Source organism: Hyperolius riggenbachi, chromosome 7 (genome assembly GCF_040937935.1).
Source record: "Hyperolius riggenbachi isolate aHypRig1 chromosome 7, aHypRig1.pri, whole genome shotgun sequence".
Taxonomy (NCBI): domain Eukaryota; kingdom Metazoa; phylum Chordata; class Amphibia; order Anura; family Hyperoliidae; genus Hyperolius; species Hyperolius riggenbachi.
The window spans coordinates 47729159-47756035 of record NC_090652.1 but is presented as its reverse complement, the minus strand read 5'-3'; the positions used below and the strand labels follow the sequence as shown (position 1 = coordinate 47756035).

General features: G+C 45.5%; 1 protein-coding gene across 5 annotated transcripts in view; it reads left to right on the top strand.

The window, feature by feature from the left end:
* LOC137524295 (RING finger protein 112-like) overlaps positions 1-26877 on the top strand; it is a 58399-nt gene that overhangs the window by 1374 nt on the left and 30148 nt on the right. The window contains exons 1-2 of one of the 5 annotated variants that reach the window (XM_068244006.1): positions 2895-2984; positions 25452-25516. In XM_068244006.1, coding sequence (XP_068100107.1) covers positions 25494-25516 — 23 coding nt within the window. In that variant the 5' untranslated portion in view covers positions 2895-2984; positions 25452-25493. Of the gene's footprint in view, positions 1-2894; positions 2985-7247; positions 7314-16940; positions 16963-17090; positions 17237-25451; positions 25517-26877 lie in introns of those variants that run through there. The other 4 variants (XM_068244004.1, XM_068244007.1, XM_068244003.1 and 1 more) reach the window with 4 other exon arrangements.

The following is a 26877-nucleotide window of genomic DNA, read 5'->3' as shown; positions in this document are numbered from 1 at the left end:
AATGCAAGTGGATGGGCCTGTTTCCACTGTAGCGTTGTTGAGGTGCATTTTTTTCAGCGGTAAAAAAACGCACAAAAGAGCCAACGAATTCGCCTGCGAGTGGAATGCATGCGAATCGCCGCTAATGTATTTAATAGGAAATTCGCATGCGGCTATGGTATGCGAATTTTCATGCGAATTCGCATGCGAATTCGCATAGGTACCAATGTAATTCAAACAGGCAGTGACATGGTTAAATTCGCATATACCCTCACCTATGCGAATTCGCATGCGAATTCGCGGCAAAAAACGCGCAAAAATTCGCATCCGCATGCTATTTCATGGAATTTCAACAGCGGTGGAATCCAGGCGATTCTGCACCGCAATAGTGGAAACGAGCCCTCAATGAGAGGTTACTCACCCTGCTCTCTGTATTCCACTGATGAGATTTCCCTTCAGTCAGGGGCACCTCTGGCTACTTAATACTGAGGGTATTTCTGGCTACCTAATAGTAAGGGGTACCTGTAGCTACCTGTGACGGGCAAGGGAAGGAAGGGAGAAGTGACAGCCGGGCCAGCCAGCACACTTGCGGTATGGTTTGGTGGGGGTTTGTAGGTTCATGGAGGGGGAAGTCTAGGGAGCCAGGACATCCGTTCCTATAGGCTCCTGTGAGGTAAATCCAAGTCTGGCTGCCAGACAAGGGAAGTCTGCCATTTTGGAAAGTATCAGGCTTTTGTCATTCTTCTGCAGATTTCATTAGACAAGTTTCTTGCCTACATGGCTGTTTAATTTTTAATAAATGTAAAGCGTCCTGCGGCATAAACTTTGTAGCCAAAATGTGAAGCCAAAGTGTGCGGTGCCAGCTATTCTTCAGCACTGCAATAGACATGGAAACATGAATCGCAAAGAGAAAATAATGACCGACCATCTGCGTTTATCAGCACTAGTCTAGTTTAGGGGACCCAGCAGGAAACCTCTTAGGAACAGTTCTCCGATCACAGCATCCTCTACAGGATGAGGCATTGTGATTGGCTGAATAGTGTGGGCGTTGTTTACTACAACCTATCTGAAACCTAGCAGTTCGAGAGGTTGCCAGCTGGGTTCCTTAAACTAAGACTAGTGCCTTGCTTTTTTGAACAAAAAAAAACCAAAAAAACTTGTGAGCTAGTATGGTTAAGGTGAGCCAACAAGAAAATCCATAGGGAAATTCCATTAAAGTGGATCCGAGGTGAACTTTTACTCATTGCATAATTGTGTTCCTTTCATATAGTTTATAGGGCATTCCTCAAGCCAAATACTTTTTTTTGTTTTAATACTCTAATTCCCTATAAAATAAGCAAGCCTCACCCACAGCTCCTTTTGTGCCTTGACACTCTAAGGGCCCGTTCAGACTGCACGCGTTTCCAGCCGCGTTTTGGAAACGCGTGCAGGAGGCCGACACGCACGACATCAGACAGTGCATAGAGTGCACTGTCTGAAGTTCACACTGCATGCGTTCCGGACCTGTGTAGTCCAGGAACGCATGCAGGACGCAGATTTTGTCAAAACGCGCGGCTGTCCCATTCACTTTTCAGTGATGGGATCAGCCACGCAACGCACACAAATGCGGATGGCGTGCGTTCGTACGCGTTGCAGTCCACACGCGTTCCGAACGCATGGCCATCCGCATTTGTGATCTGAACGGGCCCTTAGGCCTCTTTTCCACGAACTGTTGAGCTTTGTGCTCAGCAAGCAGTTGCCAGGCAGCAGCAAGCAGTTACCAGGCAGCAGCAAGCAGTTGTGAGAGTTTGAGAGGCATTTCACTGCCTGTAAACAGTTCGTGGAAAAGAGGCCTTAGAGCAATGTAGCAAGGGCTTATGGGAGCTCAGTCTGGGCAGGAGGAGGTTACTTGCCACAGATTTCAGAGGCAGAGGGGTGGAGGGAGGAGGAGAGGGGAGTGGAATTTTCCACAGGCTGAGTGCTGGAGATGCTATCAGCTTGCCTCAGTGTAGTGTGACAAACAGAACATGGCTGCCCTCATTGTATTACAGCAATAAATAATCATAAACTGTTGAAGCTGTTGGCAGCTAGATATGCTGTGTAAACTATCTAAACTTTAGTTAAGATATATAGATAAGTTACTTGTTATAGTTACTTTTCCATCTCGGATCATCTTTAAAGTGATTGGGTGGACAACACCTTCTCGAACAGGGGTGTAACTAGACTTAACAGGGACCCCCTTCATCAATGATAGCATGGGGCACCCTTGGTCCCCTAACTCCATGCAGGTCACATGATCGAGAGTCGGCGAAAGGCAGCAGAGAGAGACATGCTCCTGCACATGGTTTTTGTGAGCAAACAGGGAGGTTTTTTTGCCACTTGCGGTTGGGGAGAGGATGGAGGAGGGGCCCCCAAAGCCTCTAGGCCCCCCTGCAATGGCAGGGGTCGCAGGGATGATTGATACGCCCATGTTCTTGAACTGCTAGGTTTCAGATAGGTTATAGTAAACAATGCCCATACTATTCAGCAACAATCACAACACTTCATGCAGTAGAGGGTGCTGTGATTGGAGAACTGTCCCATATAGAGTGTCCTGCTGGGTCCCCTAAACTAGACTAGAACTGATCCGCTACATCCAAAGAGATCAGCATGACTGCCATGCAATTATTGACTAAAGGGAAACGTGGCAGCCACCGTATCTCTGTCAGTTCAGGTGTCCTTTAAGGAAGCCAGAGGCAGCCTGACCACATTTCTATGGTGGACCACAGTTTAGCATTACAGAGCACAGCTGTGGTTAGACTTGCTCTGCAGTGATCAGGAGGAGGTGATGTAATTGGTGAGCTCCAGCTGGGATTAGTTATTACACAGGAGACCATGTACTCAGCCCTTCCTGGTGACGATGATGTTCAAGCTGCAGCTTGTTGTCATCTCCCATAACTTCCTGGTGTGACAGAGGAAGCACAATAAGGAAGATCCGATGTGACTTGTCCTCAACATGTCCATCTACCCACCTCGCTCTGTGGCTGGTAAGTGACCCACCAACCGGGCCTAATATCCTGAGGTGATCACCACCTGTGTCTTGCTGCTTGGGGACTGGGATCTACCTCTGACCAGTGACAAAACCTGCATAGAGTATGACAAGTCAGTCAGTAGAGATGAGCTTAGCAATTGACTGTAGGTGGGGTTTTTTGTTTGCTTTTGTTTTCTGAAAGGAAACCTAACAGGCATGTGTTGGCAGCCATATTTGTTCCTTTTAACCACTTGAGGACCACAATGTTAAACCCCCCTAAAGACCAGGGTTTTTCTTTTTTTGTATTATAGCCCACTGCAGCTGCAAAGCAGCAGCTGCAGCCAAGCTGCAGGGCCGCACAACACAGCACACAAGTGATTTCCCCCCCTCCCCTTTTCACCCCACCAACAGAGCTCTCTGTTGGTGGGGTCTGATTGCTCCTCCTGTTTTTATTTATTTTTTTGTAAATATTTTTCTTTATTTTCAATAAATATTACTATTTTTTATCTTTTTTGTTCCCCTCCCTCCCTCCCTGCAGCCGGCCAATCATGGTGATCGGCTGTCATAGGCTTCAGCCTATGAGAGACCCAATTGCTCTCTAGTGCTCCAGGGGGACAGCTGTGTCACACTGCTGTCCCCAGTACAGCGCTGCTGCAGATCGCAACGCTGTACAAAGTAATTAGATGTCGTCTAACAGTCTCCGATCGGCGATCGCCCACCAAGCAGGAGATGCGCGCGCACCCTGCGTGCGCATCTCCTGCAATACAGAGTCCGAGGACTTTACGCCGATCAGCGTTAGGCAGTCCTGGGGCTGACGCGGTCGGCTAGTCCACTGGCTGCCCTGCTAGTCTCTTTGGCTACAGTAGTGTCCGAGGGCTGGTTCACACTTGGCAGTTGGAACACCGCTAGCCTGCAATTTGTGACCAAAATATAGCTTTTCAGCGCGATTTGTGATTCCCGTTCAATAGAATGAGAATCACAGCGTGATCGCCCCCAAAATGCTTCCCGCAGCACGTTGGTGATTGATTGCAAACGCTGCAGTGTGAATGTATCCATAGGAATACATTAAGAGCAGCACTTTGCTGATCACCGGCGATCAGCAAAGGGCTGAAAAAGCGCCAAGTGTGACCCAGCCCTGAATGTCTGGATCACACACCTGAAACAAGCATGAAGCTAATCCAGTCAGGCTTGGATCAGAGCACTTGATCTGCATCTGCTTGTTCTGCATCTGCAGGGTCTATGGCTGAGGATCTGTAGGACTGCCAGGCAAATGTCCACTCCGCTTCGATAGCCCTCTAATAATAATAATAATTGAATCATAATCAAATGGCCGATTGTTCTCCAAGCCAACAGATTTATGATCCCCATAGCCTGCTTGTCCGCAGATAGAAGATATGGGATTTCCCTGTAAAACAAACTTTACATAGCGCAATGCTGCATAAATTAAAACGCACAGTGATGACTCCAGGGATGGTGTATAGGGCCTCCACCAGAAACACTTGATGCTTGAGGGGTACTGCGCCCCCGTAGTGGGCATAAAAGCTGCATAAAAAACTGCGTTCCAGATACATAAGAACAAGCGCTTATCTGAATTTGTGGCAGCCACCGCCGCGGACCGATCCCGCTGCACGCCTCAGTCCCCGCTCTGCTCCACCAACTTCCTGGATGCGGAGTTTAGAGTCATGTGGGACTTATCCAGGAAGTTGGTGGAGCAGAGCGGGGACTAAGGCGTGCAGCGGGATCCGTCCGCGGCGGTGGCCGGCACAAATTCAGATAAGCGCTTGTTCTTTTGTATCTGGAACGCAGTTTTTTATGCAGCTTTTAGCAATAAATGTGTAAGGTTTTATGCTATGCGAGTCCCGCTTCTATTTAAAGGACTTTGGTCTTAAAGGAATACTATCGATTCACATATTTTTTTCAATTGACACAGGAATTGTTTGGGAAGTGCTGCTAAGTACTGGTGTATACATTTTAGTAGCAACTTCTTTGTTTACTGTTAGCAAAATACTTTCAAACTTTACTGACACCAAAACTGACGGCTGACTGAGCCATGAGGAGAGGGGAAATTCCCCTCACACTTGATCAGTTAACTCTATGTGTAGCTCTGTGTGTGACAGAGACAAAGCTCCCAACAGCTGCAGCTTCTGGTGTCCTGTGTTTCTGACTGAAGTGTCTGAAGAGAGCAGAGGAAATGTAACTAATTGTCACAGCTTTTCATACTGTTTTTGCTTTCAGAGTTTGATATGTTTGATATTTGCTTTCTGTAGTCTGATATGCAACTCTGGCTGTGCATTGAAGCAGACACCCCTTCTGCAATTGATTTGTCCCAATATAGCGAAATCCTACCCTCAATAAATTACAGCTTTTGCCTCTGATATTTAACATGAAAAGTAAGAAAATGTTTACACAGCTACTTAGACATTATTTGTACATTGTCATTTTAGAACACTCGGGTATCGATAGTATTCCTTTAAGGAGTGCAGTGCCCAGGTGTTTGGAGGGCTGATGCGCTTAATAGGGACACGGTGTGACCCACTACGGGGGCGCAGTACCCCTCTAGCATCAAGTGTTGCTGGTGGAGGCCCTATACACCATCCCTGGAGTGATCACTGTGTGTTTTAATTGATGCAGTATTGCGCTGGGTAAAGTTTGTTTTACAGGGAAATCCCATTCCTTCTATCTGCGGACAAGCAGGCCAAGTGGATTGTGATCGCGGCTTTTATGTGGACTGGATTTTAAAAACTGGAGTATATATGTGTTCTTTTGGAGCCAGCATATCCCCTATCTGATTGGTGAAATTTGTATTTTTAAAGTTTTCCTTTAAAGAGACACTGAAGCGAAAAAAAAATATGATATAGTGAATTGGTTGTGTACTATGAATAATTACTAGAAGATTAGCAGCAAAGTAAATATTCTCATACTTTTATTTTCAAGTATATAGTGTTTTTTCTAACATTGCATCATTCTATAATATGTGCAGATTACACAACACTCAGCATTCAAAATGATTCTTTCCGAGCAGTCTGTGAAGTAATGACCTCTCCTCTGCCAGAGAAAAAGTGAATAGTCCAAGAACAGTTGAGATAATAAAAGTCAGATAACAGCCCTCTCCACTACTAACTTAGTCGTAGAGCTTAAAGGATACCACAACTGACATGTGGCATAATGAGATAGACATGGGTATGTACAGTGCCTAGCACACAAATAACTATGCTGTGTTCCTTTTTTTCTTTCTCTGCCTGAAAGAGGTAAATATCAGGTATGTAAGTGGCTGACTCAGTCCTGACTCAGACAGGAAGTGACTACAGTGTGACCTTCACTGATAAGAAATTCCAACTATAAAACACTTTCCTAGAAGAAAATGGCTTCTGAGAGCAAGAAAGAGATAAAAAAAGGGGGAAATTCTTATCAGTGAGGGTCACACTGTAGTCACTTCCTGTCTGAGTCAGGACTGAGTCAGCCACTTACATACCTGATATTTACCTCTTTCAGGCAGAGAAAGAAAAAAAGGAACACAGCATAGTTATTTGTGTGCTAGGCACTGTACATATCCATGTCTATCTCATTATGCCACATGTCAGTTGTGGTATCCTTTAATGGCTTGTTTGCATAGAGATAACAACTGGGGTTTCTCAACTCTTCCTGTACTGGAAACAATTAGACTGATGTATCTGATCCTAATGTCTTATTTCTTAGCTGTGCTACACATACAAATCATAATATCATCATTTTTTTTTTCCGCTTCAGTGACTCTTTAAAGTTATTAGTAAACTGTGCTGTGGAGCGCAAGCCTTTGACCTTTTTGGTTTTTTTCAACAGGTTTATGGCCATTATGAACCAACCCCATAGCTTTTGAGGGAACCTAATGTTTTAAAATAATTGTTTCAATTTTCCCAAACAATCTATCACACCACATCAGTTTTCCTGACCCTGCAGGTTCAGCTTTGCTTGTATGTTTGTGTTTCACTGAATCTAAAGTGGCAAAAAACAATACATGACTTCTACCCTAATAACTGATGTTTTCTAGCAAGGCAGCCGAGGGGTTAATGCTTCTTGCTGAGAAGAGATTACAGTGTTACCTGTAGCTGCAGCCTTCATGGGAGTATTTATAACCCTTCCCAGCCTCCCACTAATCCCCCTCCCTCCACTCAGCCAGCCATTACATTACACTACACAGCAGTGTCTGCCTGTGTCACAGGATTGGGTGACACACAACCTCCCAGCCTGCTGACAGCCAATAGGAGGAGGCAGGAGGTGTAACAATGTAACTTTCACTTTCGCTTTACTCTTCCTGTGTACAGTGGAAAACCACAGGATACAGGGAACCAACATCCCGGGATATAGGGTGAGTCTATACATCATACTGTGACATCATCATGGGATATAGAGATATAACATCTAGTATACAGGGTGACACTACACTGCACTATGACACCAGCATGGGATATATAGAGATATAACAACATCAGGGATACAGGGTGACCCTACACTGCACTATGACACCAGCATGAGATATAGAGATATACCAACATCAGGGATACAGGAACCCAACATCTCAGGATACAGGGTGACACTACACTGCACTGTGACATCAGCATGGGATATAGAGATATAACATCCGGGATACAGGGTGACACTACACTGCACTGTGACATCAGCATGGGATATAGAGATATAACATCCGGGGATACAGGGTGACACTACACTGCACTGTGACATCAGCATGGAATATAGAGATATAACATCCGGGGATACAGGGTGACACTACACTGCACTGTGACATCAGCATGGGATATAGAGATATAACATCCGGGGATACAGGGTGACACTACACTGCACTGTGACATCAGCATGGGATATAGAGATATAACATCCGGGGATACAAGGTGACACTACACTGCACTGTGACATCAGCATGGAATATAGAGATATAATATCCGGGATACAGGGTGACACTGCACTGCACTGTGACATCAGCATGGGATATAGAGATATAACATCCGGGGATACAAGGTCAGTGTTCTCCCCAGAATTTTTCTCCAGCCGGGTGGCATGGAAAAGTAGCCGGGTGGTGCGAGACGGGGAAATTTGGTGGTTATGGGGGTTATTGCTGTGCTCCACACGGGAGTGTTTGTTGCATGTCAGATGTTAATGCTGCTGAGAGAAAAGTAAGGGTAGTCGGGGGTGGGGGGGGATGTGGCGGGTCAAGGGGTATTGCATATCTCATAGTGCGCATACCTTGTAGTCTCTCTACACTGGCTCAAGAGTTCATTCTTTAGTTTGTGCAATGGACCACTTTGCACAGACTTTTGCTGGACAGTTTTCACAGCACAGAGTAACTGCTAGAGTTAGCTCACAGGCTGACATAAGAAAAAAAAAAAAAACATATACCAGAAGGTCAGATGATAATGCCCAATATATGGGGGATATGTGCAGGAGTAAACTAACCTATCACTAACAATGATCAGAAAAAAAAAAGACCACAATTAATCACAAGCCTGATCATCATTCAGAAAATTTTGTTTTGCAGTTTAGGTGCACACCATATTGGCCAACACAAAGCACACCGCAGCACCGAGAGATAGCTTAAAAAAAAAAGCAAATAAATAAGTGTTGTTGGTTATTAGCAGCTGTGTTACAAAATGCTGGGTATAAGCTGATCAGACCTCCAACGCAATCCAGTGCTAAATAACAAAACCGAGATCAGCGCACAAGGAAAACTTCTAAAGGGCAACCTACACTCCCACAGAGTGATAAATAACACTAGCAAAATGAAGGTGACAGCCAAAAGCAGAGTGAAAGAAGATCGGCAGCTTACCCACGTGTAAGACTCAAGGAGATAAACACGCTATTCTAGCTGACTGGCTGTCACGCTGCTAAACTTCTCGTTCGTGGAGGAACGCTCCCAGCCGCCCACAGCATTCAGAACAGATAGTCCCGCCTCTTATGCCACCAAGCCAATGAGCATTCTCGAGGCACCAGGCATCACAAATACAGCCTGCCAGGAAGTGCGAGGTCTCCTACGTAGAGGAGAGTGGCTCACGCAGCGTACGCTGAGCACAGTACTTTTCCTACGCCCGCCGGGAACATCTAAAAATGTATGTGCATAAAAGCCAGGTGCGAGATGACTGCCCAGCGCGAGATGGCAGCCGGGCGGGCGCCCAACTTACCCGGGCGGAGCGCCCACCTATTTGATGCTGGGGAGAACACTGAAGGTGACACTACACTGCACTGTGACATCAGCATGGGATATAGAGATATAACATCCGGGATACAGGGTGACACTACACTGCACTGTGACATCAGCATGGGATATAGAGATATAACATCCGGGGATACAGGGTGACACTACACTGCACTGTGACATCAGCATGGGATATAGAGATATAACATCCGGGGATACAAGGTGACACTACACTGCACTGTGACATCAGCATGGGATATAGAGATATAACATCCGGGGATACAAGGTGACACTACACTGCACTGTGACATCAGCATGGGATATAGAGATATAACATCCGGGGATACAAGGTGACACTACACTGCACTGTGACATCAGCATGGGATATAGAGATATAACATCCGGGATACAGGGTGACACTACACTGCACTGTGACATCAGCATGGGATATAGAGATATAACATCCGGGGATACAGGGTGACACTACACTGCACTGTGACATCAGCATGGGATATAGAGATATAACATCCGGGATACAGGGTGACACTACACTGCACTGTGACATCAGCATGGAATATAGAGATATAACATCCGGGGATACAGGGTGACACTACACTGCATTGTGACATCAGCATGGGATATAGAGATATAACATCCGGAGATACAGGGTGACACTACACTGCACTGTGACACCAGCATGGGATATAGAGATATAACATTCCAGGATACAGGGTGACACTACACTGCACTGTGACATCAGCATGGAATATAGAGATATAACATCCGGGATACAGGGTGACACTACACTGCACTGTGACATCAGCATGGGATATAGAGATATAACATCCGGGGATACAAGGTGACACTACACTGCACTGTGACATCAGCATGGGATATAGAGATATAACATCCGGGATACAGGGTGACACTACACTGCACTGTGACATCAGCATGGGATATAGAGATATAACATCCGGGATACAGGGTGACACTACACTGCACTGTGACATCAGCATGGGATATAGAGATATAACATCCGGGATACAGGGTGACACTACACTGCACTGTGACATCAGCATGGGATATAGAGATATAACATCCGGGATACAGGGTGACACTACACTGCACTGTGACATCAGCATGGAATATAGAGATATAACATCCGGAGATACAGGGTGACACTGCACTGCACTGTGACATCAGCATGGGATATAGAGATATAACATCCGGAGATACAGGGTGACACTGCACTGCACTGTGACATCAGCATGGGATATTGAGATATAACATCCGGGGATACAGGGTGACACTACACTGCACTGTGACACCAGCATGGGATATAGAGATATAACATCCGGGATACAAGGTGACACTACACTGCACTGTGACATCAGCATGGGATATAGAGATATAACATCCGGGATACAGGGTGACACTACACTGCACTGTGACATCAGCATGGGATATAGAGATATAACATCCGGGATACAGGGTGACACTACACTGCACTGTGACATCAGCATGGGATATAGAGATATAACATCCGGGGATACAGGGTGACACTGCACTGCACTGTGACATCAGCATGGGATATAGAGATATAACATCCGGGATACAGGGTGACACTACACTGCACTGTGACATCAGCATGGGATATAGAGATATAACATCCGGGATACAGGGTGACACTACACTGCACTGTGACATCAGCATGGAATATAGAGATATAACATCCGGGATACAGGGTGACACTACACTGCACTGTGACATCAGCATGGGATATAGAGATATAACATCCGGGGATACAAGGTGACACTACACTGCACTGTGACATCAGCATGGGATATAGAGATATAACATCCGGGGATACAGGGTGACACTACACTGCACTGTGACATCAGCATGGGATATAGAGATATAACATCCGGGGATACAAGGTGACACTACACTGCACTGTGACATCAGCATGGGATATAGAGATATAACATCCGGGATACAGGGTGACACTACACTGCACTGTGAAATCAGCATGGGATATAGAGATATAACATCCGGGGATACAAGGTGACACTACACTGCACTGTGAAATCAGCATGGGATATAGAGATATAACATCCGGGATACAGGGTGACACTACACTGCACTGTGAAATCAGCATGGGATATAGAGATATAACATCCGGGATACAGGGTGACACTACACTGCACTGTGACATCAGCATGGGATATAGAGATATAACATCCGGGATACAACGTGACACTGCACTACACTGCACTATGACACCAGCATGGGATATAGAGATATAACATCCGGGATACAACGTGACACTACACTGCACTGTGACATCAGCATGGGATATAGAGATATAACATCCGGGGATACAAGGTGACACTACACTGCACTGTGAAATCAGCATGGGATATAGAGATATAACATCCGGGATACAGGGTGACACTGCACTGCACTGTGACATCAGCATGGAATATAGAGATATAACATCCGGGGATACAGGGTGACACTACACTGCATTGTGACATCAGCATGGAATATAGAGATATAACATCCGGGGATACAGGGTGACACTACACTGCACTGTGACATCAGCATGGGATATAGAGATATAACATCCGGGGATACAAGGTGACACTACACTGCACTGTGACATCAGCATGGGATATAGAGATATAACATCCGGGATACAGGGTGACACTACACTGCACTGTGACATCAGCATGGGATATAGAGATATAACATCCGGGGATACAGGGTGACACTACACTGCACTGTGACATCAGCATGGGATATATAGATATAACATCCGGGACACAGGGTGACACTGCACTGCACTGTGACATCAGCATGGAATATAGAGATATAACATCCGGGGATACAGGGTGACACTACACTGCATTGTGACATCAGCATGGGATATAGAGATATAACATCCGGAGATACAGGGTGACACTACACTGCACTGTGACACCAGCATGGGATATAGAGATATAACATTCCAGGATACAGGGTGACACTACACTGCACTGTGACATCAGCATGGGATATAGAGATATAACTTCCGGGATACAGGGTGACACTACACTGCACTGTGACATCAGCATGGGATATAGAGATATAACATCCGGGATACAGGGTGACACTACACTGCACTGTGACATCAGCATGGGATATAGAGATATAACATCCGGGATACAGGGTGACACTACACTGCACTGTGACATCAGCATGGGATATAGAGATATAACATCCGGGGATACAAGGTGACACTACACTGCACTGTGACACCAGCATGGGATATAGAGATATAACATCCGGGATACAAGGTGACACTACACTGCACTGTGACATCAGCATGAGATATAGAGATATAACATCCGGGATACAGGGTGACACTACACTGCACTGTGACATCAGCATGGGATATAGAGATATAACATCCGGGATACAGGGTGACACTACACTGCACTGTGACATCAGCATGGGATATAGAGATATAACATCCGGGGATACAGGGTGACACTGCACTGCACTGTGACATCAGCATGGGATATAGAGATATAACATCCGGGATACAGGGTGACACTACACTGCACTGTGACATCAGCATGGGATATAGAGATATAACATCCGGGATACAGGGTGACACTACACTGCACTGTGACATCAGCATGAAATATAGAGATATAACATCCGGGATACAGGGTGACACTACACTGCACTGTGACATCAGCATGGGATATAGAGATATAACATCCGGGGATACAAGGTGACACTACACTGCACTGTGACATCAGCATGGGATATAGAGATATAACATCCGGGGATACAGGGTGACACTACACTGCACTGTGACATCAGCATGGGATATAGAGATATAACATCCGGGGATACAAGGTGACACTACACTGCACTGTGACATCAGCATGGGATATAGAGATATAACATCCGGGATACAGGGTGACACTACACTGCACTGTGAAATCAGCATGGGATATAGAGATATAACATCCGGGGATACAAGGTGACACTACACTGCACTGTGAAATCAGCATGGGATATAGAGATATAACATCCGGGATACAGGGTGACACTACACTGCACTGTGACATCAGCATGGGATATAGAGATATAACATCCGGGATACAACGTGACACTGCACTACACTGCACTATGACACCACCATGGGATATAGAGATATAACATCCGGGATACAACGTGACACTGCACTACACTGCACTATGACACCACCATGGGATATAGAGATATAACATCCGGGATACAGGGTGACACTACACTGCACTGTGACATCAGCATATGATATAGAGATATAACATCCGGGATACAGGGTGACACTACACTGCACTGTGACATCAGCATGGAATATAGAGATATAACATCCGGGGATACAGGGTGACACTACACTGCATTGTGACATCAGCATGGGATATAGAGATATAACATCCGGAGATACAGGGTGACACTACACTGCACTGTGACACCAGCATGGGATATAGAGATATAACATTCCAGGATACAGGGTGACACTACACTGCACTGTGACATCAGCATGGGATATAGAGATATAACATCCGGGGATACAGGGTGACACTACACTGCACTGTGACACCAGCATGGGATATAGAGATATAACATCCGGGGATACAGGGTGACACTACACTGCACTGTGACATCAGCATGGGATATAGAGATATAACATCCGGGATACAGGGTGACACTATACTGCACTGTGACATCAGCATGGGATATAGAGATATAACATCCGGGATACAGGGTGACACTACACTGCACTGTGACATCAGCATGGGATATAGAGATATAACATCCGGGGATACAAGGTGACACTACACTGCACTGTGACATCAGCATGGGATATAGAGATATAACATCCGGGATACAGGGTGACACTACACTGCACTGTGACATCAGCATGGGATATAGAGATATAACATCCGGGATACAGGGTGACACTACACTGCACTGTGACATCAGCATGGAATATAGAGATATAACATCCGGAGATACAGGGTGACACTACACTGCACTGTGACATCAGCATGGGATATAGAGATATAACATCCGGGGATACAAGGTGACACTACACTGCACTGTGACATCAGCATGGGATATAGAGATATAACATCCGGGATACAGGGTGACACTACACTGCACTGTGACATCAGCATATGATATAGAGATATAACATCCGGGATACAGGGTGACACTACACTGCACTGTGACATCAGCATGGAATATAGAGATATAACATCCGGGGATACAGGGTGACACTACACTGCATTGTGACATCAGCATGGGATATAGAGATATAACATCCGGAGATACAGGGTGACACTACACTGCACTGTGACACCAGCATGGGATATAGAGATATAACATTCCAGGATACAGGGTGACACTACACTGCACTGTGACATCAGCATGGGATATAGAGATATAACATCCGGGGATACAGGGTGACACTACACTGCACTGTGACACCAGCATGGGATATAGAGATATAACATCCGGGGATACAGGGTGACACTACACTGCACTGTGACATCAGCATGGGATATAGAGATATAACATCCGGAGATACAGGGTGACACTACACTGCACTGTGACATCAGCATGGGATATAGAGATATAACATCCGGGGATACAGGGTGACACTACACTGCACTGTGACACCAGCATGGGATATAGAGATATAACATCCGGGATACAGGGTGACACTACACTGCACTGTGACATCAGCATGGGATATAGAGATATAACATTCCAGGATACAGGGTGACATTGCACTGCATTGTGACATCAGCATGGGATATAGAGATATAACATCCTGGATACAGGGTGACACTACACTGCACTGTGACACCAGCATGGGATATAGAGATATAACATCCGGGATACAGGGTGACACTACACTGCATTGTGACATCAGCATGGGATATAGAGATATAACATCCGGGATACATGGTGACACTGCACTGCACTGTGACATCAGCATGGGATATATAAATATAATATCCGGGATACAGGGTGACACTACACTGCACTGTGACATCAGCATGGGATATAGAGATATAACATCCGGGGATACAAGGTGACACTACACTGCACTGTGACATCAGCATGGGATATAGAGATATAACATCCGGGATACAGGGTGACACTACACTGCACTGTGACATCAGCATGGGATATAGAGATATAACATCCGGGATACAGGGTGACACTACACTGCATTGTGACATCAGCATGGGATATAGAGATATAACATCCGGGGATACAAGGTGACACTACACTGCACTGTGACATCAGCATGGGATATAGAGATATAACATCCAGGATACAGGGTGACACTGCACTGTGACATCAGCATGGGATATAGAGATATAACATCCGGGGATACAGGGTGACACTACACTGCACTGTGACATCAGCATGGGATATAGAGATATAACATCCGGTATACAGGGTGACACTGCACTGCACTGTGACATCAGCATGGGATATAGATGGTGTCTTTACCACTCCAGATGTAAGAACCCAAACCACAGGGTAAATGTAAAAATATTAAATTATTTATTTAGTATGATTAAAAAGGACAACATGTTTTAGGGATCTCAGCCCACTTCTTCGGGTCAATACAAGTGCCTACAAACAAAAATACCTATATATGTGTATATGTTACTGCTCACTGACATAATACATTTCAAATATATCTGAAAAACTATTACCGGTACATCAGTATTAGACATCATTGACAGTATATCTCAAGAGTATGACACGTTGTTGATGGTATAAGCAATATTATCTCTCTGCACTATTTTCTTGTAAATTTTAATATTGCTCTCCAAATCGTGAGAACAGACTCTGTCCATTCTTATAGGCCTCTTTTTTCTACGGACAGTTGAACTGTGTGCTCAGCATGCAGTTACCAGGCAGCAGTGAGCAGTGACCAGGCAGCAGTGAGCAGTGACCAGGCAGCAGTGAGCAGTGACCAGGCAGCAGTGAGCAGTGACCAGGCAGCAGTGAGCAGTGACCAGGCAGCAGTGAGCAGTGACGAGGCAGCATTGAGCAGTGACCAGGCAGCATTGAGCAGTGACCAGGCAGCATTGAGCAGTGACCAGGAAGCAGTGACCAGGCAGCAGCGAGCAGTAACCAGGCAGCAGCGAGCAGTAACCAGGCAGCAGCGAGCAGTAACCAGGCAGCAGCGAGCAGTAACCAGGCAGCAGCGAGCAGTAACCAGGCAGCAGCGAGCAGTAACCAGGCAGCAGCGAGCAGTAACCAGGCAGCAGCGAGCAGTAACCAGGCAGCTGCGAGCAGTAACCAGGCAACTGCGAGCAGTAACCAGGCAGCAGTGAGCAGTTACCAGGCAGCAGTGAGCAGTTGTGAGAATTTGAGAGACATTTGACTGCCTATCAACTGTCCGTGAAAAAGAGGCCATAGGCTTGCACTGATTCAGTGAGCACCCACAGTGTATGCGGGCAACGGAAAAAAAATGTGTGAATGGGTCCTACACTAAACATAGTATCCGTTTACACATTCTCTTGCACCCCGTTGAATTGGACCTATTTTATTTTATTTTTACTGTAGTGTGATCCAGCCTAGTAGTCAACTGCCAGAATCCAAACCCTTCACAGGAAATGGAAATGAAACATGATTATGGCCAGCCAATCAGAGCCTAACAAATCACCTGATCAAACTGATCACATGCTTCTTTATGAGGTGTACCACAAGGTACGGTACCCAATCCAGTAACATCTAGGTGGGCAGCAACTGTCAAATGATACATGCAGTATTTCTGTGGTAGCTGTGTAGCTGATTACCTCAGGTGACCCAAGTTGCTTGTATTTACAACATCCAATGACTGGTCATTTCATGGTTGCTAGGCAGCTGAACTGCCCATCTGAAGTAGGCCTCAGGCCTTGGTTACAGACAAAATTTTACTGGTGTTTCAATGCATGGTTCCTGAATGGCCGACATCTAAATAGCTGCTGATCCTCTGCCACCCATGCCACCCAACTACAGTGGAGAAAGAGGCAAGTGGTTTGCAGCATTCTTGCACCATGATTGACTGCCATATTTAGCAAAGATTTATGAAGATCTTAAAACTAGGGATGGCCAGTGAGCAATGAGATAAAAGGTTTGAATTCATCAACATCGTTAGCTATCCAAACACTGCTGCAGCCAAATAAATCAGCAGGGCTGCCAGGCAACTGGTATTGTTTAAAAGGAAATAAATATGGCAGCCTCCATATGTCTCTCTCTTCAGTTATCCTTTAAAGTGAGCATGAGGTGAAATTAAACTGCTGAAATAAAGCGATGAGATAAACAATTGTATCTATTCTCCTACTCCTAAAAAATATAACTGAAACAAGAGGAATACGTAGACTGCCATATTTATTCCCTTTTAACCACTTGAGGACCTAGGGCTTTACCCCCCATTAAGGACCGGCCACTTTTTTTCCATTCAGACCACTGCAGCTTTCACGGTTTATTGCTCGCTCATACAACCTACCACCTAAATGAATTTTGGCTCCTTTTCTTGTCACTAATAAAGCTTTCTTTTGGTGCTATTTGATTGCTCCTGCGATTTTTACTTTTTATTATATTCATCAAAAAAGACATGAATTTTGGCAAAAAAATTATTTTTTTAACTTTCTGAGCTGACATTTTTCAAATAAAGTAAAATTTCTGTATACATGCAGCGCGAAAAATGTGGACAAACATGTTTTTGATAAAAAAAAAACATTCAGTGTATATTTATTGGTTTGGGTAAAAGTTATAGCGTTTACAAACTATGGTGCAAAAAGTGAATTTTCCCATTTTCAAGCATCTATGACTTTTCTGACCACCTGACATGTTTCATGAGGGGCTAGAATTCCAGGATAGTATAAATACCCCCCAAATGACCCCATTTTGGAAAGAAGACATCCCAAAGTATTCACTGAGAGGCATAGTGAGTTCATAGAAGATATTAATTTTTGTCACAAGTAAGCGGAAAATGACACTTTGTGACAAAAAAAAAAGTTTCCATTTCTTCTAACTTGCGACAAAAAAAAATGAAATCTGCCACGGACTCACCATGCCCCTCTCTGAATACCTTGAAGTGTCTACTTTCCAAAATGGGGTCATTTGTGGGGTGTGTTTACTGTCCTCGCATTTTGGGGGGTGCTAATTTGTAAGCACCCCTGTAAAGCCTAAAGGTGCTCATTGGACTTTGGACCCCTTAGCGCAGTTAGGCTGCAAAAAAGTGCCACACATGTGGTATTGCCGTACTCAGGAGAAGTAGTATAATGTGTTTTGGGGTGTATTTTTACACATACCAATGCTGGGTGGGAGAAATATCTCTGTAAATGACAATTTTTTAATTTTTTTTACACACAATTGTCCATTTACAGAGATCTTTCTCCCACTCAGCATGGGTATGTGTAAAAATACACCCCAAAACACATTATACTACTTCTCCTGAGTACGGCGATACCACATGTGTGGCACTTTTTTGCACCCTAACTGCCCTAAGGGGCCCAAAGTCCAATGAGTACCTTTAGAATTTCACAGGTCATTTTGAGAAATTTCGTTTCAAGACTACTCCTCACGGTTTAGGGCCCCTAAAATGACAGGACAGTATAGGAACCCCACAAATGACCCCATTTTAGAAAGAAGACACCCCAAGGTATTCCGTTAGTAGTACGGTGAGTTCATAGAAGATTTTATTTTTTGTCACAAGTTAGCGGAAAATGACACTTTGTGAAAAAAACCAATAAAAATCAATTTCCGCTAACTTGTGACAAAAAATAAAATCTTCTATGAACTCACCGTACTACTAACAGAATACCTTGGGGTGTCTTCTTTCTAAAATGGAGTCATTTGTGGGGGTTCCAATACTGTCCTGGCATTTTAGGGGCCCTAAACCGCGAGGAGTAGTCTTGAAACAAAATTTCTCAAAATGACCTGAGAAATCCTAAAGGTACTCATTGGACTTTGGGCCCCTTAGCGCAGTTAGGGTGCAAAAAAGTGCCACACATGTGGTATCGCCGTACTCGGGAGAAGTAGTACAATGTGTTTTGGGGTGTATTTTTACACATACCCATGCTGGGTGGGAGAAATAACTCTGTAAATGGACAATTGTGTGTAAAAAAATCAAAAGATTGTCATTAACAGAGGTATTTCTCCCACCCAGCATGGGTATGTGTAAAAATACACCCCAAAACACATTATACTACTTCTCCCGAGTACGGCGATACCACATGATTGACACTTTTTTGCAGCCTAACTGCGCTAAGGGGCCCAAAGTCCAATGAGTACCTTTAGGATTTCACAGGTCATTTTTGTTTCAAGACTACTCCTCACGGTTTAGGGTCCCTAAAATGCCAGGGCAGTATAGGAACCCCACAAGTGACCCCATTTTAGAAAGAAGACACCCCAAGGTATTCCGTTAGGTGTATGGCGAGTTCATAGAAGATTTTATTTTTTGTCACAAGTTAGTGAAAAATGACACTTTGTGAAAAAAAAAAAAAAATCAATTTCCGCTAACTTTTGACAAAAAATAAAATCTTCTATGAACTCGTCATACACCTAACAGAATACTTTGGGGTGTCTTTTTTCTAAAATGGGGTCAGTTTGTGGGGTTCCTATACCGCCCTGGCATTTTATGGGCCCAAAACCGTGAGTAGTCTGGAAACCAAATGTCTAAAAATGACTGTTCAGGGGTATAAGCATCTGCAAGTTTTGATGACAGGTGGTCTATGAGGGGGCGAATTTTGTGGAACCGGTCATATGCAGGGTGGCCTTTTAGATGACAGGTTGTATTGGGCCTGATCTGATGGATAGGAGTGCTAGGGGGGTGACAGGAGGTGATTGATGGGTGTCTCAGGGGGTGGTTAGAGGGGAAAATAGATGCAATCAATGCACTGGGGAGGTGATCGGAAGGGGGTCTGAGGGGGATCTGAGGGTTTGGCCAAGTGATCAGGAGCCCACACGGGGCAAATTAGGGCCTAATCTGATGGGTAGGTGTGCTAGGGGGTGACAGGAGGTGATTGATGGGTGTCTCAAGGTGTGATTAGAGGGGGGAATAGATGCAAGCAATGCACTGGCGAGGTGATCAGGGCTGGGGCCTGAGGGCATTCTGAGGGTGTGGGCGGGTGATTGAGTGCCCTAGGGGCAGATAGGGGTCTAATCTGATAGGTAGCAGTGACAGGGGGTGATTGATGGGTAATTAGTGGGTGTTTAGGGTAGAGAACAGATATAAACACTGCACTTGGGAGGTGATCTGACGTCGGATCTGCGGGCGAACTTTTGGTGTGGGTGGGTGATCAGATTGCCCGCAAGGGGCAGGTTAGGGGCTGATTGATGAGTGGCAGTGACAGGGGGTGATTGATGGGTGGCAGTGCCAGGGGGTGATTGATGGGTGGCAGTGACAGGGGGTGATTGATGGGTGATTGACAGGTGATTGACAGGTGATCAGTGGGTTATTACAGGGAAGAACAGATGTAACTAATGCACTGGCGAATTGATAGGGGGGGGTCTGAGGGCAATCTGAGACGTGTAGGCGGGTGATTGGGTGCCCGCAAGGGGCAGATTAGGGTCTGATCTGATGGGTAACAGTGACAGGTGGTGATAGGGGGTGATTGATGGGTAATTAGTGGGTGTTTAGGGTAGATAACAGATGCAAACACTGCACTTGGGAGGTGATCTGACGTCGGATCTGCGGGCGATCTATTGGTGTGGGTGGGTGATCAGATTGCCCGCAAGGGGCAGATTGATGGGTGGCAGTGCCAGGGGGTGATTGATGGGTGGCAGTGACAGGGGGTGATTGATGGGTGATTGACAGGTGATTGACAGGTGATCAGTGGGTTATTACAGGGAAGCACAGATGTAAATATTGCACTGGCGAAATGATAAGGGGGGGTCTGAGGGCAATCTGAGCGTGTAGGCGGGTGATTGGGTGCCCGCAAGGGGCAGATTAGGGTCTGATCTGATGGGTAACAGTGACAGGTGGTGATAGGGGGTGATTGATGGGTGATTGATTGGTAATTAGTGGGTGTTTAGGGTAGATAACAGATGTAAACACTGCACTTGGGAGGTGATCTGACGTCGGATCTGCGGGCGATCTATTGGTGTGGGTGGGTGATCAGATTGCCTGCAAGGGGCAGGTTAGGGGCTGATTGATGGGTGGCAGTGACAGGGGGTGATTGACAGGTGATTGACAGGTGATCAGGGGGATAGATGCATACAGTACACAGGGAGGGGGGGGGGTGATCAGGAGGGGGCAGGGGGGGGGATAAAAAAAATAGCGTTTACAGATAGTGACAGGGAGTGGTTGATGGGTGATTAGGGGGGTGATTGGGTGCAAACAGGGGCCTGGGGGGTGGGCAGGGGAGGGTCTGAGGGATGCTGTGGGCGATCTAGGGCAGGGGGGGAGAAATCAGTGTGCTTGGGTGCGACATAAGGTGGCTGCAGCCTGCCCTGGGGGTCCCTCGGACACTGGGACCACCAGGGCAGGAGGCAGCCTGTATAATACACTTTGTAAACATTACAAAGTGTATTATACACTTTGTATGCGGCGATCGCGGGGTTAACATCCCGCCGGCGCTTCCGTATGGCCGGCGGGATGTTGCGGCGGGTGAACGGAGAGAGGCGCCGGCGGAGGATCGCGTCACGGATGACGCAATCGCTCCGCCTATGCCCTTACAAGGACCGCCGCCTCTCGTCTATACGGCGGTCCTTGCGGGGTCCTCTTCCCGGCCACCTCTGTGCGTTAGGCGGTCGGGAAGTGGTTAAGCAATACCAGTTGCCTGGCAGCCCTGCTGATCCTCTGCCTCTAATACTTTTAGCCATAGACCCTGAACAAGCATGCAGCAGATCAGGTGTTTCTGTCATTATTGTCAGATCTGACAAGGTAAGCTGCATGCATGTTTCTGTTGTGATTCAAACACTACTGCAGCCAAATGGATCTGCAGGGCTGCCAGGCAACTGGTATTGTTTAAAAGGAACTATATATGCCAGCATCTATATCCTTCTCACTACAGCTGTCCTGTAACTCTTTCAGGAGTATAAGGAACACAGCCTGGTTATTAATATGCTTTGCACTGTACGTACAGGGGCGGACCTTGCATGACGCCGCCTGAATGACGTGTCTTCCAAGGGGAAGCATTTCCTCTGTCCCTCTTCCTCCAGGGCTGCTGCTTGTTTAGCTGATCGAGTCGTCAGCCCCCATCTCCACCTCATTGTCCTGGCCCCGGAATCCTTCTTGCTGCATGCCCAGGGTAGCATGCAGCAGTGAGATCACAGATCAGCGGTGACCTGCAGTGGAGACAGGAGACTGGTGCTCTAGTAGAGTAACATATACAGGAAGTAAGCATTTCCTGCATATGCGCTGTTACTAGGGGAACCGCTCTCTTGTCACCACTGATCTGAGGTCTCAGCTGCATGCAGCGCCAGGGGCACCTATACTTGGCTACCTATACTGGGGTCACCTATACTTGGCTAACTATATTGGGGGCACTTATACTTGGCTACCTATATTGGGGGAACCTATACTTGGCTAACTATATTGGGGGCACCTATACTTGGCTACCTATATCGGGGGCACCTATACCTGGCTTCTTATACAGGGGGCACCTATATTTGACTACCTATACTGGGGGCACCTATATTTGGCTACCTATACTGGGGGCACCTATACATGACTTCTTATACTGGGGCACCTATACTTGGCTACCTATACTGGGGGCTCCTATACCTGGCTTCCTATACGGGGGAGGGGCATCTATACTTGGCTTCCTATACTGGGGGCACCTATACTTGGCTACCTATACTGGGGGCACTTATACCTGGCCCCGAATACTGGGAGCAACTATACCTGGCATCCTATACAGGGCACCTATACCTAGGTAGCTACTTGGCTTCCTATACTGGGGGCACCTATACTTGGGGCAAGTATACCTAGCTTTCTATATTGGGGGCACCTATACCTAGCTATTTATAGTGGGGGGCACATATACCAGGCTACATACCTACCTATACTATAGTTTTGTTTATTTTGACTTTTTTGGGGGTCACATTGACTATACCGTGCAGTGCAGATTGTTGGGTGCTGTGCGATCTTTTCCAAATTGGGGGGGGGGGGGGGGGGGGGTTGCATCCTCACAAGTTTGCCTCAGGCACCTCGGGTACACTTAAAAATGTGTGACATCAATTCAGTAAAACAAAAGTTTGCTTTCCTAAAACAGAAAGAATTTTCGATAATTCAGGTTGGAGTGAGCTTGAGAAGTCTCCCAGTGCATCACTGCTGAATATATGCAAATTAAATTGTACCCTTAGAAGCTAAACACACCTCCAGAACCGCTAGAATGCAATGATGTGTCAGCTTGTTAAATTGTACAGAGCCATAATAATCCAACATGCATACAGACTGTTTCGGATTGTTTGATCCTCATCACTGCATGGCATGGATTAATTTGGCTCTATGGAGTAGGGCTTGTAACACCGAGAGGTACAGACTAACCAGCAAGCTCATGGTGACCCAGAACTCATTGGAGTGTGTAAGGGACTACAATGGTCCTAAAAGCGCCCTTACTAAGATGTTAAGAAAAACAAAAGTTTGCTTTCCTAAAACAGAAAGAATTTGCGATAATTCAGGTTGGAGTGAGCTTGAGATGTCTCCCAGAGCAACACTGCTGAATATATGCAAATTAACCATTGTACCCTTAGAAGCTAAACACACCTCCAGAACCGCTGGAATGCAATGATGTGTCAGCTGTTAATTCAGTAAGTGTGAGAAAACGCGGAAAAGCCGCCGCGCGTACTGACAGCAAGACGGCTGATTCCGTGTCCAACGTGGCGGTTTGCACGCGGAGGCGTGCATCTGGTAACATGGCAGAACGCGGAAAAGCCGCCGCATATACTGACAGCGCGGCGGCTGGTTTGCACGCAGCGCGGCGGTTTGCACGCAGCAGCGTGCGTCTGGTGTGGCTGAGTCTGTTAGTTCACACAGGTTTAGGAATACGCGCGCGCGCTGAGAGGCAAAACTTTTATGACGGCCAAGAGGGGACCAGGCTGGTCAGCTGATGCCAGAGCAAGTTTCTATTGGTCCATCACTTAGGGGTGGCGCCAGAGAGCGCTACACTATATATAGTTGCTGCTGGCCAGTCACAAGTTGTCTGATCCTACAGTGTGTTAGAACCAGGTGGACCTGGGAATTCACACTGAGCCAGAACTTTTGTCTTGTTATTGTATTTATACTTCAGACTAGTTCCAGGGTGTAGAGACTACGGAACTCACACCCAGACTAGGGAACTTGTGTTATCATCTGTTTATGCTTCAGACTAGCTCCAGGGTGTAGAGACCACGGACCTCACACCCAGACTAGGGAACTTGTGTTATCATCTGTTTATACGTCAGACTAGTTCCAGGGTGTAGAGACCAAGGACCTCACACCTAAGTCTAGGCATTGTTTGATATCTGTTATGACCTATTGCTTTCCTGACTACTCCTCTGATCTCTGATTCAGTACCTCGCATATCTGATACTCTGTTGCCAAACCCTGCTAGCCTTGGATACCAAATCAGCCTTCTGTCTATGTACCTTATCTGACCGTGTGTTGCCGACCTGGCTTGCCCGACCTCGAGAGCTATCTCTACTATTAAGAGATAGTCTCCAGATCACTCAGTGACATTCATCTTGAGTGTCACTCACTCTCTGGACCTTCCTTCTTTCAGCCTGACTCCGGCCCTTGGGGAGTCTCAGGCTACTGGAAGGTTTTCTTATCTCTAGAGCAGTATTGCCCATACTGTCTCTAATTTCCTGTGCTATACTCAAAGTACTACTATTACACCAAACACTCACATTATCCAGGTGTCCAGAGGTTAGCAATATATCTGTATTATCGGTGATTCTGCAGATCATCAATAATCAGGTATATATCTGCATTCTTGGTGATACTGCAGATCACCAATAATCAGATTCTCTCTGCGTGCTGACACCAATCGTTACAGTAAGGCTCTATAGCGCAGGCTAAAGCATGCCTTGTCCGTGAGGGCTGCACAGGACAAATAACAGAACACTTAAAACTATTCATGGTGTAGAGGCAGCTTTTGTGTGTGTGAATAATTTTACTACATTCCTATCTGTCCCGTGTGCCCCTCCTACACAGCTACCTGTCTGCTGAGTTTCGTTTCTGCATTTGGCAATTACAAATATCTACCCCTCTGCAGTTTCCTTTCTCACTCAGTGACCAAAGTCCCTTCACAGGTACATCCCAAATCCAAGTGACGAGGGAGCCCCGGACATCACATGGGGAACAGCGAGGCTAAACCGTAAGCATTCTACTATGTCTTTTGTGTGTTTACAAGTGCAGCTTTTATTTTATACCTTGTATGTAAATTGCATATATACTGTGTGTATGCGTGTGTATATACATATACTGTATATCTGCCCATAATTATACATACCACTGGCAAATTTTGCTGGGAGTTGACATAGGTGTCTTCCAAAAGATAAGAGACATTATTGGGGAAAAAAAACATTTCTCAGCTTTTATTTACATTTTAGCAAAGAGTGTCTAGTGCAAAATTATTCATACCCTTCTCAATAATCAATAGACAAGCCTTTATTAGCTATTACAGCAATCAAACGCTATAATTGCAGACCAGCTTTCTGCATGTCTTTGGCAACAAGCTCCAGATCTTTCAGGTTGGAGGGTCTTCTTGCCATCACCCTGATCTTTAGCTCCATCCACAGATTTTCAATTGGATTCAAGTCAGGAATCTGGCTGTACTACTTCAAAACGTTAATGTTGTTGTCTGCTAACCATTTCTTTACCACTTTTGCTGTGTGTTTTGGGTTATTGTCATGCTGAAATGTCCATTGGTGGCCAAGGCCAAGTTTCTCTAAAGACTACCTGATGTTGTAGTTGAGAATCCTCATGTATTACTCTTTTTTCATGGTGCTGTTTACTGTGATTAGGTTCCCTGGTCCATTGGCTGAGAAAAAAAACAACCCTAAAGCATTAGGTTCCCACCACTATGTTTGACAGTGGGGAAGGCTTCTCTTCGTTTACGCCAAATGCTGGTTGAATAAAAGTAACTATAAGTCAGAATTTGCCAGGGGTGTGAATAAACACTGTATATATATATATATATATATATATATATATATATATATATATATATATATATATATATATATATATTTACAGTGCTGCCAATAATTATTCATACCCCTGGCAAATTGTGACTTAAAGTTACCTTTATTCAACCAGCAAGTCATTTTTTTGATGGGAAATTACATAGGTGTCTCCTAAAAGATAAGATGAATGTACAAAAGGCATTATTGTGTGAGAAAAAAAACACATTTCTCAGATTTTAATTACATTTGAGCAAAAAGTGTGCAGTCCAAAATGATTCATACCCTTCTCAGTAATCAATAGAAAAGCCTTGATTGGCTATCAAATGATTCCTTTAATTGCAGACCAGCTTTTTGCATGTCTCCACAGGTATTTTTGGCAATTCATCTTTAGCAATGAGCTCCAAATCTTTCAGGTTGCAGGGTCTTCTTGCCATCACCCTGATCTTTGGCTCCCTCCACAAATTCTCAATTGGATTCAAGTCAGGACTCTGGCTGGGCCACTCCAAAACATTAAAGGGGTTCTGTGGCCCTTTTTCAAAATGTATTTTAA